The sequence below is a fragment of the Fundulus heteroclitus genome, chromosome 11, assembly GCF_011125445.2.
Source record: "Fundulus heteroclitus isolate FHET01 chromosome 11, MU-UCD_Fhet_4.1, whole genome shotgun sequence".
In the NCBI taxonomy this organism is placed as follows: domain Eukaryota; kingdom Metazoa; phylum Chordata; class Actinopteri; order Cyprinodontiformes; family Fundulidae; genus Fundulus; species Fundulus heteroclitus.
The window spans coordinates 26012356-26028119 of NC_046371.1; the positions used below are offsets into that span (position 1 = coordinate 26012356).

Here is a 15764-nt window from a genome sequence, read left to right on the forward strand (position 1 = left end):
TCATACTCTTCTTCCTCACTCCTTAATTCTTCTATTTTGTTTCCAAGTGCATCTCTAGGTGAACAGTATTATGGGTTACTTGAATTGAATCAGCACATTCTTGTCTTGTCCAGTGTTTCTGGTTTGACTGTGTTGTTCTGATTTTTTATTATTATTATTTTTCTGACTTTTACTGTATATGACTCACTTTCTGTGTGTCCACTTGGATGTCAGTGTGCACCTCCACCTCCCTTTGGTTGTTCTTTTAGTTTTTCCTACACGTTTCTCCTCCTCCCTGTTGTCTGTGGTGCTCCTTTTTTTGCATTTCCTCTACTTTAACCCTGATTTATTCCTGACTCATTTTTGCTAGTTTACATGCTGCTCCTGTCGGTTGTGATGAATGTTAAGCTGCATGCTGGATGTTTTTTTTATATTTACTTCAACAATGACAGAATGTCCCCATCCCGCACACTTCAGTTACAAGCAATGTAACCCTCCATGCCACCTCTCTAATATTTAACTTTTCCTTTTGCTGTAAAAGTGCTTTTTATCCCTCCACTCCTGTGGAACTCTTTACCAATTTGTCCCTCCCGTGCTACCCCATATGAACCATTGATATTGATCACTATTTCCTACTAATTATTTCATATTAGATTTCTCACGGACCTGTTCATTTTCTTACAAGCTATGTTTTATCGTTTCAAGAAATGCTGTTAACCTGGCAGTGTTAAAACTGAATGAGCAAGGCCTCTTGGACAAATTGAAAAACAAATGGTGGTACGACAAGGGAGAGTGCGGCAGCGGGGGAGGTGACTCTAAGGTCAGCCTCGATGTCACCAAAATCGGGTATCCTAGAACAGAGTAATCGGCAAGGCTGTCGTCACTGACTGCAGAATCAGGGGCCGAGAGCCCACTGACCATGCAACAGATTTAAAAGCAACCCAAAAAAAAAGAAAAAAGGATGTTTTAGTCATCTCTCAATCTACAACTGTGATCAAGTGGGAACCCTTTACTTGGCTAATGGAGGAGGAAAAAAAAAAAAAAAACCCGATGTGAGGGAAAACTGAAGTTCTGTGATGTGAAAGTACTAAATGCAGTGTTTGTGAACGAATAGCTTGACCTGTGGCTATGAAAGGCAGGTGCCTCCCCCTTTTTCCTCTGCTCTTTTATATCTACAGGCCAATAAGGAAGTTTCTATATTTTAAATACCAGCAGGAATCCGATCTCCGATCTGCCGCCTCAGAGTTAGGGCAGGCACGGGAAACAGCGTTGTCTTGAGGGGACTAAGCATCTCAGGCAAACGTGAGAATTCTAATGACAGAGTGACAACTAACGGGACAGGTTTTATTTTTTGTCTTTTATCTTTATTTTCTCTAACATCCTCTCACCCTTTTTCCTGGTCTGGATCTAAGACCAGTAAAAGTTCTTCCATGGCCACCCTCACCTGGTAAAACCTGCTGTAGTAAAGAGAGCTACCGGCGGGGTGTCAAGGGGTTTGATTTAATCTCATATTGTCATTAAGATGTTTTCTCCAAATACGGTAAAACTGTGTGAGACTATGCAACCTTTGCTAACCTGTCCTATCCGACACTGGGAGGCAAATAGAAAAAAACTACACGTCATGGTTTTTTGTGGTGTCTCTGAGATCCAGCTAATTCTCGATGAAAAGTTCATTTATTTCAGAAATGTAACTAAAAAAGGGGTAAACCCCTATCTATAAGTTAGATTTATCACACACAGAGGCATATATTTCAAGCCCTTTTTTCTGTTAATTTTGATGATTATGGCTTACAGCTAATGAAAACCCATATTTCATGTTCTATCAAAATTGAAATGTTACATACAGATGATTAAAAAATGGGATTTTCAATAAACAAGAATAAGTATGGCTGAAAAAGCTGCACAAGCCTTTGGGGGATTGTGAAAAAAAAAACATCAATTTAAGCATTTGGGAGAGATTTACGAGGTGTGGACTGTAGTTGGAGTCAGAGCTTTATTCTGCGGAGGTCATTAGTCCTTGATGCATGCACTTGATTATAGGACTTGGGACCTTTGTCCTACCTTCTCTCACTGTCTGTTTGCAGTGTGATTACTTTAAACAAAGGCCATTAGTGCAAAAAAAAAAAAAAATCCACTTTTGAACCAGAGACCATGCTAGCAGCAACTCTCTCAGACTGAGGAGAAAAAGCTTGGATTGTGTCTCAGTGGTACGCTTTTCAGATGAAAGTAAAATGTTGCATTTCAATTGTAAATCAAAGTTCATGATTCTGAAGGACTAATGGAGGATCACAGAACCCACAGTGTTAGAAATCCAGTGAGAAGTTTCCACAGCCAGCGAGGATTTGGGGAACTCTGCCATCTGCTGGTGTCGCTCCACTGTTTTACCCACAATGTCAAAAGTACCAAAATCTTCTTAAATGGCCATGGAATCAGTGGACATGGTTGGCCAGCAAACTGGCTGGACCTAAACCCCAAGCGGACACGATTGACACCAGGGACCAACAATGCAGATGACATGAAGGCCACAGATTAATCAGCTCTATGCCACATTATCAAGATAAACAGAAAGGGATTTAGAAATATATCACTGTTTCATAAATCTAAAGAATAAGTTTCACATTGTCAATTAAATAATAAATCAATCAATCAATAGTTGACTCCGATAAATGTCCAATTTGACAAATTGCTGCCATTATTGAAAGTCAGGATTTTCTATTCAAAAGTTACATTGTCTCACATTTCATGTTAAAACAGAGTTGAGCTTCTATTTTTGTAGCCTTTCTCCTTCATGCTGCGAGCATTTCTTAGCTTTAGTAGCATGATGCAGTGCATCAGCTCAGCCCCGCGGAGCACCTCAGGTCTTTTTTCTACATCAGGGTCCATGCCATTTTGACTCTGATGAAGATATGTTCTGTTTTAGGCATCATATTTTGGTAACTCTGAGCTCATGTCTGCTCTCCAGCTTTCATCATGACGGCAGCATCATCAAAGAGGAAGAGCAGGGCGACTTTGCTGTTATTTTCTGTTGATTTCCATTCCCTGAGTGAGCAGGGCGTGGAAGCTACCAGAGAATAACACAAAGCAGCTCCTGATCTGCCTCAATGCTTTTAGGCCTGGTTACAAGGAGACAAAGACGATCAGGCAAACAGTACCACATCTGCCTGCCACATTTCTTTGTTCTTATTTCACTTTCAGAAAAGCACATGTGTTATTTACCAAGGAAATGGAAATATATTGTATGTAACAACCGTTGAGGGGGGGAGAAAAGTTACACTCCTGAAACCAAAGCAAACACAAAAACTATGAATCTGTGATCTATGTAAGAAAAACTCAATCTAGACGCAACATTTGAAACCACATATCAGTTCCTGTTTACTTCATTCATTGAAGCTTGAGGGTTTCCAGACGTGCTCTCCTGTGTGCTCATGTCCCTCACAGTTTGTGATTTTTAGTTACCGTTTTGTTAGCATGAGCTGTTTTTTTTGTGTTTGTATGAGCGTTTTCAGACTCCATTCTCCCCTTGCTGCGTTCCTGTTTTGCAGACAGAATGAAAGGTAAAGTCTCTATTTGACACTTAAAAAACTGTACAACGTGTGAAATCCAAACACAGCAATGAATATGGTCTTTTAGGCATTCAGATTTACAATATGATTATAATGTCACCATCCTTAAAATAACAAAGAAAACACAGACTCCACATAAAACCTGTAACCTAACAAGTAGTCTTTTTATCTTTCACGTTTTTTCTCTCCATATTTTCTATTTCAACGGTATGTGATTTTTTTTTTTTTTTTATAGGTTCGACCAAGTCATTTTTCCTTACAGTCTTAAAAGCTGCTTGGTTATAAACAGCTCTATTTGGGTCATAATGCTAACCTTGTTCAGTCAAGCATGGACTGGTCCAGCTGATAGGGACTGAGCCATTCACAAACTGATCAAGCTGGGTCAGGATTTCAGTCCAAAATATAAGTTAAAGGAATAGATGTCCAACATTAAAGCTGGGTTAAAAAAAAGACAATATCCCATAACCTGGATTAATAAAGAAGTAATATTCAGTGTAAAATCTAATTCAATTTGATTTATAATTCTGCGTTTAAAAAAACATTAGATAAAAAGTTAAATAGGAGTATTTTAATTAAATTAAGTTAAATTCAAATTAAAAGCTCCTTCAAGCCTCCTCTCCAACCTCAACAAACTGGGGGACGACTTTCGACCCCATAAAACTGTGAAACTTTGAACCAGCCAAGTTCTATCCTACCAGCAGAACACAATATTTTGGTTTTAAAAATAATAACCCATGTTTTTTTGTTTTGTTTTTTGTTTTGTTTTATTTTTGTGGAGCATAAGCTAACATCTAAACTTAATAAAATTTCAACTAGACAAGCTTCCTAAAGTTGTTCTGTGAAATAGTTTATGCTTAGACGATCAGTTAATGACTTTTTTTTATTAACCTACAAATGGACAAAACTATTGGCATTCACTTAATTGAGCTTTTTTTTCTCAGATGAGCAAAGCTACATGGAGCTATTTTACCGTCTGAGTTGTAAAGACTAAGGTCCATGGTCACCACCTGGTGGTGTGTTTAAAGCCTAGTAGCTGGGAGATTGCTGCAGGTTTCTCTCAAGATTCTGTTAATTTCTCCCCTTTTGTCACGTCATACTTCTGTAGATTGGGTCAATTTGGAGCGAGCTTTTTCAGGTACAAAAGCTTTCTGCCTCAGGACACTTTGTGCTGCTGTTGAGTCAGTTCTTACAATTTAGTACTGGAGGGGATGCTTTACACCAACTTTGAAACCTGATGATTTCTAGTAGTTTTCTATAATCTTTCAGTAGTCTACTGGTTACAAATGTCGTTATGTGAGTTCGTCCAATGAAACCTACAGGCAGGAAATCGCTCAGACGTGTTTTGACCAGGGTTTCAAGTCTGTCATTTTTAATAGGAGTCAAATATGAGCTCAATTGTCAGCCAAACTAATAATCAATGGAAATGTGGTTTATTATAAAAAATGTCAGAACATAATGTTCAATTAAATTATCCTTGAGATGCTATTTATCTCCATATTTCATGTAAATGAAAAACTACTCCGAGAAATAAGCTGGCATGGTCATCTGCTGTGTGCGAGTAGAAAATGGCTGAAAATGGGACGACTGACCTGAAGTTGTTAAAGTCGTCTGCGCTGTTAGGTACACGAAGGCCCAGGCAAATCAGAAAAGAGCTGTAAACAGATTGTTGTGAAAAAAATCATTTCAAGTATCTATCAATTTCACAACCATAACAGCAACTATAATAGGACACATGATTGTTTTTATTATTGAATTAATCTGTGTCTAAAAAGACAGATATTGTGCATTGGCTGCAGCAGGCGAGCACAATGCAGGCCTGTAATTGTGTTTCTAACACATCAGCACTTAGCAGTGCAGATGTTTACATCCTTACAAGGCCCCTTGCTGTATCTCAGGAAGACAAAAACAGCCGAAACTGAAATTACGCAAGCAGTGTTATCACTTATTGGACGCTCTACATAACAACATGCTTGTAATTAGGATGGATCTGACCTCCTCACACCGAAGTATCATCAGATACAAATACCACACCGTACAATGCCATCTTTATTTATAAAGCGCTTAAAAACAGCCAACAGCTGAAACAAAGTGCTGTACATTGCTACAAGCTAAACCACATCCATTAAAAAAATTAAATAAATAAAAAGCTAATGCATGAATAAGGTTAAAAAATAAACAATAAAACCAATTATGTGCAGTGGCAGGTTATCCCACAGTTGAGGACTAACAATAGAAAAGGTCCGGCTCCCTCTGAGCTTCCTCTTAGACCTCGGTACCTCCAGGAAATGTAGTTCAGCTGACCTGAGGGGCCGAGAGGACAAGTAGGGATGAATATGCTCAAACAGGTACGGCAGGGCATCATTCAAACACTTAAAAACAAAAATAAGATTTTTTAAATGAACTCTAAAGTGTACCGGGAGCCAATGGGGGGAGGCCAGAATAGGGGTAACATGCTATCATTTTGGAGTACCTGTTTAAAGATGGGCAGCAGCGTTTTGAACCAGCTGTACATGAGAAAGCAAAGACTGATTCACTCCAACATAGAGTCCGTTACAGTAATCCAGGCGGGATGGTATAAAAAGCATGGATGAACGCTTCCAGGAGTTGTATTGAAAGAAAGAATTTTAATTTTGCCAGCTGCCTTGAGTGAAAAAAACATGATCTAACAACTGCTCTGATCTGACCATCTAATTTAAAATCACGGTCTAACTTAAAAGCCAAATAAGTGACACTTGGTTTAAAATATGCTGTCAGGGGTCCCAAATCAGGAGTACAAGGGTCACAGGAGCGACTCGGTCCAAACAGTATTACCTCAGTTTTCTTATTGTTAAAATTTTAAAGGCTCAGGTCAAGCCAAGCTAGGGGCAGATAGAGCTGACAATCATCAGCATAGAAATGGAAAGGAATTCCATGATTCCTGAGGATGGAGCCTAAAGGCAATAAGTATAAAGAAAGGAGTAGGGGTCCTTATATTGACCCCTGTGGGACCCCACATGATAAAGGAGCTTATGATGATCCAATGTTTGAAATCATCATCTTAAATGTTGCTAAGGACAAAGGCCACTACTGCACCTAATAATCCATCCTCGCCAGATGGACTCAAATTTAAAACATTTTATGATGTAATACATTTGTTTATGCTTGATAAATTTTTTGGTCATTCATAGAGCATAACTGAATATCTTTGTGATATCTGTGCCCGGCCATCTGAATAGGACAACATCACAATCTAACTTCTACAATTTTGTTGTAACCTTTTGTTTTAGTGCACCCCAACCAGCCACCCATTTGAAAGCATTCTACAAACAACAAAGTCCGTAACCTCAAACATGGTTTCGTGCTCAATTTTCTTTTGTCCACAATCATCCAGACTTAAAATATTATAAAATCAAATCGCATTCTTTCCAGACTTTGCATGAACTTTTGATTTAGCGCCTATTTACCAGACGTGTCTTACAAACTCTGTACGTAAAGTCTTACATGCAACGTTCTGGATTAAGATAAATAATTAGATTGTAGAATACCTGAAAGCTCCTATTAAAAGTTACTTTGTAGAACCAAAGAAAAGCTACTAATCTGTTTTTACTTTAAATTCCATCTCCTGCTGTAAAAAAAAAAATGCCATAAGCAAAGTGATCATATATTTACTTTTCTCTTCTCTGACTGGAAACCAGGTCCAAATGCCACCTTCCTCTTTCCCTTCCATTTTCATTATAAAACAGGATATCAAGAAACCCAACGGTGAATACAATATATTTGATGATATTAGATTATGAACACTAAAATCTTTTCTGAAAGGAAATAAGCCGGGAAATTGAGCAGTTCGAAACCTGAGCGTAATGTCTTGCAGAGCACGCCTCCTGAAATAACATCGGACTATCCCCTCGGTTCCAGGCGAATTTTCATGATCTCGTCCGGCTGCTGTGCCCGACTGCGGAGCCGATCAAAGCTGCAAGCTAAACTCCACTTTTAAAAAGAGCCTTGGGGGTCACTCTCCCTCTAAACAAACGACTCTGTGAGACATTAATCTCAATCAGTGTTTATCTAATCATTGGACTGCTGTGATTGTCTGTTAGTCAGGAAAGGGTTCCTGTTAGATCCACTTTTCCAAATGTCAAAAAAAAAAAAGGCTAATCAAGCGCCAAAAGAAGTGCCCTCAGCAATCATTGCCTCTGTTTCCCCTCTCATTCTTTGAAAGCTATGCAGCAGCCGCTTTATTCTGCACAGTTTGATCTCTTCTGTTCTTGTGATCAGTGTGTGCCGATTACTCAAAGCGATACAGGTGGGGTCTGGCATGCTAGGTTAGTCATGGATGGTGAAAGTCTTATATTGCTATACTATGTAGTGCTGCTTGCTATCTGTGATATTGTTGGCCAGGACCCTACTCTATCGCTTTGTAAAGTATAAAGTAGTTTAAAAAAGTTGAATAACATAAAATAACATATTACAATGTTATTTATGTTATTTCCCACGTGAAGAACTCCTGTAAACCTTGCAGTATTGAAACTCAGTGAACAAGGCATCTTAGACAAGCTGAAAAACAAATGGTGGTACGATAAGGGTGAATGTGGAACCAAGGACTCTGGAAGTAAGGTCAGTCGCTGCAGGTCTTTTTATACTGATGGAAAAAAATGCATTTTACCTTCACTGTTCATATGCAGACATGTAGAGCATACATTCTCTCTCTGACACGTTGGCATGAAACACAGTCATGGAGACTAGATTACCTTCACACACCGCAGTTTAGGTTATTTACACCGCAGGGCGCTGATGCATTACTTTAACGCGACATCATTAACTCTCTGTGCAGACACATAAAACTGCAGCATGATTCCACACAGTTTGTATTCACTCCATTAAAATCTGAAAAGTTTTAACGGCAGAACTGAAACCATTATACTGCTATTTCTCATCCGAGCTTTTATTGAAATTTGGTTTACTGTTGGTCTTATTCATTTGTATGAGGATTTATTGGTGAACCCTTTGCCAAAGTAAGAAACAAAACTTGGGATGCTGTGCAGAATGTTCCGAAATTGAGATTTTCCAGACAATTAAAACCAAATATTTAACACATAAAATGAATTAACTTCTGTTTTTTTTTAAAGTGCTAGCAACACGTTCCATAAAGGGAGGGACGGGTAACACTTCAACCCTGTGGTGGTTTTGGTGGGCCATATACCGTAGGTGGTTGCCCAGGGCGGCATTAGAAATGGGGCACGCTATTATGACAAATATTTGGCCTGGTTTTGAAGCCCACATGAAGTTTGAAGTCTAGTTACTGACTTTAGCAGAAAATAGGGGACCTCTGACCCAATTACTGTAACCATGTTATAATCCCACTTAAAGCTGACTTTGAGATATTAAGTAGTAAGGAAAATCCATGACTGTACTTATTGCACAAGGGACATCCAATTACAGCACCATGTTGGAATTCACTGAACTTCACAGAGCAACCCATCCATTCCCGAAGGTTTGTGGAAACAGTCTGGATGCCGAGATGTTGGATAAAAGTAGTTCTGCAATGCAGCCGCATGTGTATGTGCATGCATTAAGCTGCCTCTGGTATTTATAAATTGAATAAGAAGAGGGGTGGCAGCTTCTTTAAGGTCTCTTGTCACCTCAATAAAATACAGTTTATGTGTAAAGAAGTTAAACCCAGGTTAAATACCTTAGTGTAATATACTTACGTCTCTCATCTGTTCAGTATGATTAAAAGCTGCAACTCTATTTTTCAACCTCCTGTTCCCCGTTTTATGGTTACGTGTTGCTAGTTGACGCTAGAATGACTTAACGTCATCTTTAAACTTTTTTCAACAACCTTTATGGTTTTGTTATTTGAAAAGAAAAAAAAGGATAAATGCTCTTTTTTTAGCATTTTATACAGCTGCCCAACTTTTCCAAACACAAAAAAAAACATTGCTGCCCTGACTAATCCAAACTGACCCTTAAATAACAAGTAAGCAGTAAAGTGGTATTTAACGGTCACAATATGACGGGGTAATAAACAATTTTTAGACATTTTCAATCATTGTAAAAAGCTAATTTGCATACAAGCAGTCCATATTTTACAAGATAAGAGCAGATTTAACTGGTTTTGGATCTCCCGTCGGGTTTTAATGCAAATGGTAAAACTTGCAGAAATGAATTTCAATATTACTGTTTGGCTTTTAATAGCAGCAAAATGGTTCAGTTCCCCTTTTTTACAGCTTGCTACTCTGACTGTCCAGTTGCAGTGTTGTCAAGGTTGAGTTCAGCAGCTATGGTAGTAAATTGAAGCTAATCTGTAGACCTGTACGACCACGACCGCCTTCCTCTATGTGTGGCCTTGTAAAGAGACCATAAAGCAGGATAGTTGACAAGTCTCTCTGCATTCACCTTCTCAGGGCTTTAGAGTTAAATAGGAGGAGGAGGAGGTACATACATTTACTGTCTTAGATTAATCAGATGTACTTCAGGAAGTTTATACGCACATTTAGCCCCCTCCTCAAAGTAATTGTTAGCGGAAGAGTAGCAGTGTACATATGTAGGTTTTGTGCTTGTGTGGTGTAAGTGGATTTAGCCTCCCTGTGCCAGTTTAAAACCCCTTAATGGTGGTCTGTACCTCCCCCAGGACAAGACAAGTGCATTGAGCCTGAGCAACGTGGCAGGGGTCTTCTATATTCTGGTCGGAGGGCTCGGCTTGGCTATGACCGTGGCTTTGATAGAGTTCTGCTATAAGTCACGGCAAGAAACAAAAAAACTCAAGCTGGCAAAGAACGCTCAAAACTTTAAGCCAGCCCCTCCAGCAAATGCCCAGAACTTTGCCACGTACCGTGAAGGCTACAACGTCTACGGGACGGAGAGCGTGAAAATCTAAGAAAGGTAGGTTTTCCGTTGCGTCTCACATTGGCATTTCGTCACAGTCCAACTATCAACGGCAGTGGGTTTTTATGTGATGGCTCACCAGACAGTAAAGAATGAAAATCTGGAAGTGCATCCCCCAGATCTGGACGGTACAGTTTCTGCTCGTTCCTCTTTGTTAGAAAAGCTCGGGTTCTGTCAGAGTGCGTGGAGAGCGCTTAGGAACATCAGGTTCTACGTGTTACAGAAACCTATTTTTCACCAGGCAGAACATAAGTCACAATAGTTGAATGTTTTAAAATCACCCTGTTTAAGGGGGACTACTAACCCTGACCCTGTCTAAGTCATAAAACCTAATCATGCCACCCACTGAAACTTGAGCCCATGTTCTGAGGCAGAAGATCTGGATCTATCATATGGAGCGAATGGCTACACTTGTTTCCTCAGATGTCGCCATGCTCACAAAATATTACACATCAACTGGTTGTCCTTCACTATTCGTGGCAAATCACTCAAACCTTTTCCTAACATGGTGACCTGACCGTGGTTTACATAGTGACACTTCTATATTAAACAAGTCTGATTTTTCATGTATCCAAGAAGAGAAGATCCTGGCTTGTATGGAAATAACACAAGTTCCATCCTCCCATAACTCTGCCAATAATATTTCTCATTTATTAAAAAATTGCTGATGCAAATAATGGTAAAAATAAGATGTAAATTTTAAAAACTGTACAAATTTGGCATTTTGTATGTTCGTGAAAAAATAGACTACATGCATATGGAAACCGGTGCAAAGAACAGCAGGACTGTAAACAATATTGTTGGGAACGGAGACTGTTATACAGCCCGGCAGCCTGTCAGCAAAGGGGCTCTGCTGTGCAGAGCAATGTTATTGTTGCTGGAGTTCTTCTGCATGCTGTTTGGAAAGAAAAAGAAAAGCGCATTTGTGCTTTTTTTGTTGCCCTCTAAACTGTATACAGCTCATGAAGTGGAAATCCAGATTAAAATCCTGGTGAATCCTTATATAAGAAATATACTCATAAAAACTGATAAATGGCTCGTTTTGTTTCAACAAAAGCACAATGTAATGAAAGAAATTTATATATATATATATATATATATATATATATATATATATATATATATATATATATATATATATATATATATATATAATATTAGATGATAAAACAAGGAATAAATCTGACGAGTTTTCCATTTTCTTTTTTTCCCCTGATGTCCAGACTTAGAAAATGATCAAATCAGATTCCCTACTTTACAAGTTTTTTTTTTTTAAGGACTGCATAGGAAGCCACGTTTGTGAGGTTCAAATTAAATATTCTCTACCTTGTCTGTTTGAAATGGCCCCTCTCCTCAACCTTTAATTTAAACATGTTTTCGGCTGAGCTGATTTTATTGTCGGGGCGAGGCTTTGTTGACTGCTCTCCGCTCTCTTCCACAGGCTCCAGCAGTGCTTCGACTGCCACACACCTACTTTGCCTGGCAGTATTGTCTCAAAATACGTACATTTGCTTTGTTTAGTATATCCACAACAGCTCATACGACCACCGTCAGTTACAATATTGATATTAATACAGACGATATTTGTTGAATTAACTCCTCCACCACCATCAGGCAGCCGATAACTGCTGGTGCTGAACTTGAAATGAAATTTATTTGAACATGAACATGATACAAATATAAAAATAAAATAGTGCACAGTAACAAGAAGTGCATAAGAAAGAAGAGAAAATACAGATTTTTTGTTTCAGTTAACATATCATGCTCAAAATGGGGTAGGAAGAAGTGAGAACTTATAAACTCCTACCCCTAAACACTTGAGACTTTAGAGTCCTACTGTCATAAAAAAAAAATCAAAATCAAAGTGGCAGTTAGAAGTAACAGTTACTAATATTTCCCTATACATTTTCCCATTTTATGCTGGTTTATCTTTCTAAACCCTTACACAAGTTATTATCTTCAATACACACCTTATTGCCTTCTGTCCCCATGTGTGTATCTATTGAAAATTACCTCTTTGTACCTTCTTTTGAATTGTGTTAAACTATTGCTTTGTTTTAAATCTTCATGTAACTTATTCCATAACTTTACACCTTTAATTGAAATACAGAAGCTTTTCCTTGTTGTTCTAAAATTGCGGATCTTGAAGTTTGAGTGACCCCTTAAGTTATACCCCCCTTCTCTTTCAGAAAACGTGCTCTGTATGTGCTCAGGTAACAACTTTTTTGATACCTTGAACATAAATTGAGCCATTTTAAATTCTACAAGCTCGTCAAATTTGAGAATTCTGGATATTATGAAGAGCGGGTTTGTATGCTCATAATAACCGACATTATGGATGATTCTAATGGCTCGTTTCTGTAGGACGGTTACCGGATGTAAAGAGCTCTTGTAATTAACTCCCCACACTTCACAGCAATATGATAAATATGGTAAAATCAGAGAGTTATATAGAGTATGAAGTGATTTAGCATTCAATACATGTCTAGCTCTGGCCAATATGGATATACTTCTACTGAGTTTACTCTGTAAATGTTGAATATGAGGTTTCCAACTGATTTTGTCATCTATTATTAAACCGAGGAACTTATTAGCAAAAACCCTTTCTAGAGTTACGTCCTCTATTTGAACTTGAATTTCAATATTTTTATAACAGTTCCCAAAAACCATGAATTTCGTCTTTTCCAAATTTAGGGATAATTTGTTATGGTCAAACCATATCTTTAACTTACTAATCTCTGAAGTGACTGTTGAGAGAAGATGCTCTAAATTATCTCCTGAGGCTAGAATATTTGTGTCATCAGCGAATAAGATAAATTTTAATATATTGGACACTTTACTGATATCATTTATATAAAGATTAAATAAAACTGGTCCCAATACTGATCTGCTTGCTTATCTGTTTTTGCAGGTGATTCTTAAATCCCACCGGTGCATAAAGGATAGAAAGAGCCACTCCGACACGTGACCCATGACCCCGACGGACCCCCCACTCCCCCCCCACCCCACGCCAAGGTCGGCGCCCTGGAAGTGGCGCCTTCCTTGTCATCAGCTTGGACACAAGCCAATAAGTCAACAAGTGCTCATTTGGGGGTTATGAACTGTCACACTAACAGAGGGCAATGACACAGCTGGACTTCTGTTCGTGGAAACGCGGGAATTGCCTCTTGTAGTGCCTTAAGGAGCATTTAGGCGTCACGGCGGTGAAGATAAATTTGAATTCACTTGAAAATAAAAGAACAAAAGTTGCAGCACCTGGATAAGAACTGACTTCGTGTGACGTGTAGACGGGCGGTTGTAATTTACTGTTTTATATTGTGAAGACGACGAGGAGAAAAAAAAAAAAAAGAAAAAAAAAAAAAAGAAGCCATGGTTTGACAAAGAAATCCCTGAGGTACTTAAGTCCTTTAAATCCTTTAAAGACATATTTTTGTGGTGAAACCTTAAGTAGGCTAAATGTTATGTTTAGTGAGGTAAAGTCCTTTTCTTGTGTTAATATAAGGATATTTTCAGTGTCAAGAACATTTAGGACAAGCATCGGTAACGATAATAAGGTTAAGGGTCAGTTGACCCGGCGGCATCTCATTCCGGTTCGTACTCCAGTTTCCACGCGTCACGCTTGTGTACATCTGAAACGGCTGAAATGGTGTTCTGTTCATAGCCTGCCGGACATCCAGCCCTACTCTGTATTTACTTGGATGCTTGTTTTAAATCAGTTACATCATTTGTTTAAAACTGCCACTTCTTTGGGGGGTGTTGGGGTGGGGGGGACATTTCTATCAAAGAGGTCTGCTTCTTTTCACTTAGTGCCATATTACTGAAATAATTCCCCCAATGTTTTAGATGCAACGACACAGACCACGTTTTATTTACCAGAAGATTAAAGATTTTAAAAGGAGCTCATGGTTTACACTTTGTACACACTTGAGCGCCGTCCTCGTTTTAAGTGCAGTTTCATCAAGCGGTTTTGATAAATGGTAATGTGCCGTAGCTTCCTTGGTTGTGGCGAGCTTTCTGTGTCTATGCATTTAGCAGAGGGTGAGCTGTACGTCGGAGAGAGGGTTTAACGGATCACGACATTTTTACGACTAAACTTTCTACGACCTGTGGGGAGAGGCTGACGTTAGAAACCATTTGCGCCTACACTCGTTTGGTATATCTCTCTCTCTCTCTCTCTCTCTCTCTCATCCTATTCATAAAGTGCATGTGAATTGGGCGGGTAGTTTATTAAAACAGCAACTTCAAATTGACAAAGGTTTAGTCGGCTCTAAAACAATCTTTTTTTTTTTTTTTTTTTTTTTTTTTACCCCAGTTTGGTTTTAGAGGGGGTGTTTTTTGGGGGGGTTATTTTATTGGATACCTCAACTGCGAGAGTTGCATGTATGGACACAATAAACCTCTGTGTAGAGGTCCTGTACAAAGGATTTTATTACATTTCCTTAATAAAAGAAGATTTATATTCAGCTTTGAGATTTTGTTTTCTTCAATATCCACTCATTAAAAACTACAAATCTGGATGTTTGCCTTTACAAGTCCTGAGAACTTTATTTTTCACTTCAATAAAGCCTGTTGTAAAATGTATTTGCAGATAACTGAGGTCCACAGATTGCTCTAAAGACAAATGGAAAGTTTCACAAAGCAGAGTGAGAGCACCTCCTCCTCCAGCATGAATTTATTAATTTTGGGCTTTCAATGATTGATTTAAAACTGCTCTGTCTCCAGTGTTGAAATATCTTTCCAAAGTTACAATTTGGGTGCCATGATTGCATTTAAATTGGATTTCCTGTAGTCTGTAGGTCAAAATGATTAATCCAACCTCAAATATACAAATACACGTCAACTAATGTTGGATTGAATGTTAACTAACGAACCACATGTCTAACATGTGCTACTTTTCCCCATCAACAAGGTGCTGGCACTAGTCTGACTGGATATTTGCTCGTTCTTCTTTAGTCATTAATCATTAATGACGGCTTACTGTCCATCATTAATGTGGCTTTTAGGTATAGTTCACAAATTTACTAGGTTGAGACTTTTCACAAACTCCAACCCATTCTGACCATTCTATAATTTTCTACTTGGAACATCCAGTTACGTCCAACGTTTTACTATCTAACCCAAGTTGAAGCCCTCGGGTTAAGGGACTTGATTGTGATGTTGAAGAACCAGGAACAAAACATGACCCTGTTTGAGCAATCGGGACACAATGCCAAGAGGTTGTGTCTCTAAGCAGGTGGTCAGCAGCACCAGAGGTGACTGCTCTCTCACCATTCCCTTTCACTCTTTACACCTCAGACGTCCAGTACAACACAGACACCTGTCATCTGCAGAAACACTCAGATGACTCTGCAGTCAATG

General features: G+C 38.7%; 1 protein-coding gene across 7 annotated transcripts in view; it reads left to right on the forward strand.

Annotated features, from left to right (window-relative positions):
- gria3a (glutamate receptor, ionotropic, AMPA 3a) overlaps positions 1-14869 on the forward strand; it is a 141057-nt gene extending 126188 nt beyond the window's left edge. For 2 of the 7 annotated variants that reach the window (XR_004931942.1, XR_004931941.1), the window contains exons 14-16: positions 685-799; positions 8021-8135; positions 10153-10240. Coding sequence is in view for 5 of the 7 variants with exons in the window: in XM_012867125.3 (XP_012722579.1) it covers positions 685-799; positions 10153-10398 (361 nt within the window). In the remaining 2 variants the exon portion in view is untranslated. Of the gene's footprint in view, positions 1-684; positions 800-8020; positions 8149-10152; positions 10404-13317 lie in introns of those variants that run through there. The other 5 variants (XM_036143267.1, XM_012867119.3, XM_012867125.3 and 2 more) reach the window with 4 other exon arrangements.
- The last annotated feature ends 895 nt before the right edge of the window (positions 14870-15764 follow it).